The sequence below is a fragment of the Trichinella spiralis genome, assembly GCF_000181795.1.
Source record: "Trichinella spiralis strain ISS 195 chromosome Unknown Scfld9, whole genome shotgun sequence".
Lineage (NCBI taxonomy): Eukaryota > Metazoa > Nematoda > Enoplea > Trichinellida > Trichinellidae > Trichinella > Trichinella spiralis.
Window position 1 is genome coordinate 7,305,571 of NW_003526948.1, and position 2,910 is coordinate 7,308,480.

Consider the following 2,910-nt stretch of genomic DNA (forward strand, 5'->3'; position numbering starts at 1 on the left):
CTGTGTGACATGTGATATATATTTTTTGCATACATATATACTATTTTTCAACAGGTGCGATTTGTGTTATTAAAAATTGAAAAAAACTGATTCCGAACGCTACAAGTACAAATAAGAGAATCCCTGAACTGAATCATTGACCTATTCTTTTTCCTCCGTTTCCCCTTTGTGTTAAATTTCACGCTGATTTAACTTTAAATAAATAAACTTGCAATTCACTTTTACACGTATACTTATTTTACACGTATTGTAAAACAACTGAAAAAAAGAGGGGATGGGTAATCACGGATTAAAAATTTGAAATCCCCACCGCAGAAATCCTCGGCTGACATTTGAAAAAAAAAACAAGTTTGTCATTCAAAAATCAGCCTAAGCGTACACATACATTGGTTGTAAGCATTGGTTATAAGCGGAAAAGAGAAAACAACACTGCCGGGAAATAGCTTTTGCTCACCTTCGAGACGATCGACTTCTTTTTGCAGCTTTTGCACAGATCGTTCGGCAAATTCTGCCCGTGTTTCAGCCTGGAAAAGAAGAAAGGTTCAATTTGTCCAGTAGAGAATATTTGAACACCAATCAACCAAGTACTTCTTTTAAGCGTTGGGAAAGTTGCCGAATATGTTCTTCGTATGAATCTTCTCGTTGCAGAGCTTTTTCTTCGCTAACTTCAAGTGATTTCAAATTATTTCCCACCACTCGAAGCTCTTCTTCCAATTCCACAATTTTACTAAAATTTAAACAAGCATAAATATTTATCATTGATTGTCAACAGAAATTATTTGGATTCATTGGACGTGGGAATGAATCATTTTTCAATAGTTTTTTTTGTTGTTGATTTTCAAATGCAAAATTATTCTCAATTGATCGTAGTTGTTGCAATCGATTTGTGGGTGTACAAATGATCGATATAAAATGGGCTGTATTAGTCATTTCATTTCATTTCATTTCAAAAATCACAATCTGTGTGCATGATTGAAATTGAAACTTGCATATCTTGTACTGTGATTATTTCGAATACTATGAAAGCGGTATGTTGTCTATTGTTAGTTGCCACTGGCCAAGGCAAACATTGATTTTTGTACGCTGCTTGCCTGCCGAACGTTGTAGCATGTGTCAAGGCTATTCCCTGTAATAATGAGCGTATTTGTTCAGCTAAAAATGATGCACAATTTCCGGCCTTTTGTTCAATGAACAAGGGGGGGGGGGGAAAGTCGATCAGCAACAACAGTGAACAAGAAGAATTGGAAAGATTGGTGGAGGAAATTTTGTTCAAAAAGTAAAAAAAAATCGAAATGATAAGACACAGTTGAACAGGTGGTGTACTGTAGAAATCGTTAGTGCAAATAATAAGCTAATTATTTCTGTACACTTACTTTTCGCCAGCTTCAGCACGCTCTTCTGCTCGTTCAAGGTCAGCTTCTACCATGGCCAGTTTTCTGGCAACCTATCAATAACAGAATAGGACAATTGTAGTATATTCCATTCGCACGTTGTGGCAGAGGGAATACGGGCGACATTCAACCGAACGAACGAACATGCAAAGTTCATGCCCACCGTTTTTGCGTTCGTGCAAGCCAATGACCGCCAAGCACGGTATTTAAAAACGCCACAGCCCGTGGCATTGATTCCAAGTGGAATAAAGGAAAAATTTTTTCAACAAATGTGATCTCACATCGAACAAATGACCGACCAAGACAAACGTATAAAAATTATATCGTGTACGAACAAAAAGAAAGAAAAAAAAACAATGTGAAATAGTCGAATTATAGACTACCTCTTCGAATTTGTTTTCCGTCTCCTGAAGCAGACTGGACATCTGACGCACCTTCAACTCGAGCTGAGTACACCGGTCGTCTTCAATTTCGAACCGATTTTCAAGCGCCTTACGAACTCTGCATGCCATTTATAAAGGGAAATATTATTCATTGCAGACGAACCAAGGATAGAAAAGCAAAAGAAAACAAAACCAAAAAAAATATACATATACAGAAAGAGAGAGAAAAGAGATAGAGAGAGCATTAAAAAACTGAAAATATTAAACTAAAAAACCAACAAACAACAGTTCGAGCTCAAAAAATCCACAGGGATATATGGATAGGGTGTTGTTGGAGGGACTGCTTTTGCTTGCAGTTGTTGTGCAAATACTACCTCTTCGTATTTTCGATCTGCTTCTTCTGCAATCAGTTTAGCCTGCAAGACTTGAGTCTCTAAAAGGTTAGCTCGTTCTTCGTCTTGCATCGACCTAGTTTCCATAGACTTTCGACCGCTAGAGATGAAACAATTAAAATATAAATTACATTTACCAATTAATTCAGGCGCCCAAACCGTTTCCCTCCCAAAGAAAAAGTTTGATGATCAGGAGGAACAGGGTAGTGAAAAACAAACACACAGAACAGAACAAATTGAAAATGAATTAATTAAGCAAACGAAATACAACAGCGTATATATATATATATATATATATACCGTTCACTTTCATCCGCCGCTTTCGAAGCTTCTTCCAATTTTTCCGTAGCTATTTTCAACCTCTCTTCGGCTCGTGTAAGATCCTCTTCCAACAGTTGAATACGTCTATTCAATGCTGCTACTTCGGCTTCAGCCTAAAATGAATAGAAAAAAAATAAGAAATTGAAATCAAACAAACAAACAGATGAACGATCGTCTCTGAATAAATTCGGACAATTGCATACAATAGGATTGATCATGATTTTTACGAATAGATTAATTAGTACACACACATATATATATATATATATGTATTTGATCAGAACAAGCAGACTTTTATCGATCCAACGTCACTAGTGTGCTCATCAGTACCAATCAATGCTCGCTTGCCTATAGTCATAAAAGGCAAAGAGCAAGCAATTTGTAAACGACCAACGACCCAAGCGACGATATAATTTCGAATTG

General features: G+C 36.6%; 2 protein-coding genes across 2 annotated transcripts; both read right to left on the reverse strand.

The window, feature by feature from the left end:
- Positions 1 to 353: 353 nt before the first annotated feature.
- Tsp_11378 (tropomyosin) lies at positions 354 to 759 on the reverse strand. The gene is made up of 2 exons (XM_003372588.1): positions 589 to 759; positions 354 to 524 (listed from the first exon to the last, which is right to left on the reverse strand). Exons 1-2 carry the CDS (start codon positions 757 to 759, stop codon positions 354 to 356), a joined length of 342 nt encoding a protein of 113 aa, XP_003372636.1.
- A 1,259-nt stretch (positions 760 to 2,018) lies between these two features.
- On the reverse strand, positions 2,019 to 2,600 carry Tsp_11379 (conserved hypothetical protein; the record flags this gene model as incomplete). Its single annotated transcript, XM_003372589.1, has 3 exons — positions 2,019 to 2,026; positions 2,058 to 2,266; positions 2,527 to 2,600. Coding segments are annotated over 3 exons (291 nt in total), but the record flags the coding sequence as incomplete, so codon positions are not given.
- Positions 2,601 to 2,910: the final 310 nt, after the last annotated feature.

What these genes read in the sequence shown, in the direction of transcription:
- Tsp_11378 (XM_003372588.1), bottom strand. Translation starts at nt 759, where the DNA reads ATGATAAATATTTATGCTTGTTTAAATTTTAGTAAAATTGTGGAATTG. An exon ending in TTTCCCAACGCTTAAAAGAA is followed by an intron (nt 525 to 588) that starts GTACTTGGTTGA and finishes CTTCTTTTCCAG; the next exon opens with GCTGAAACACGGGCAGAATT.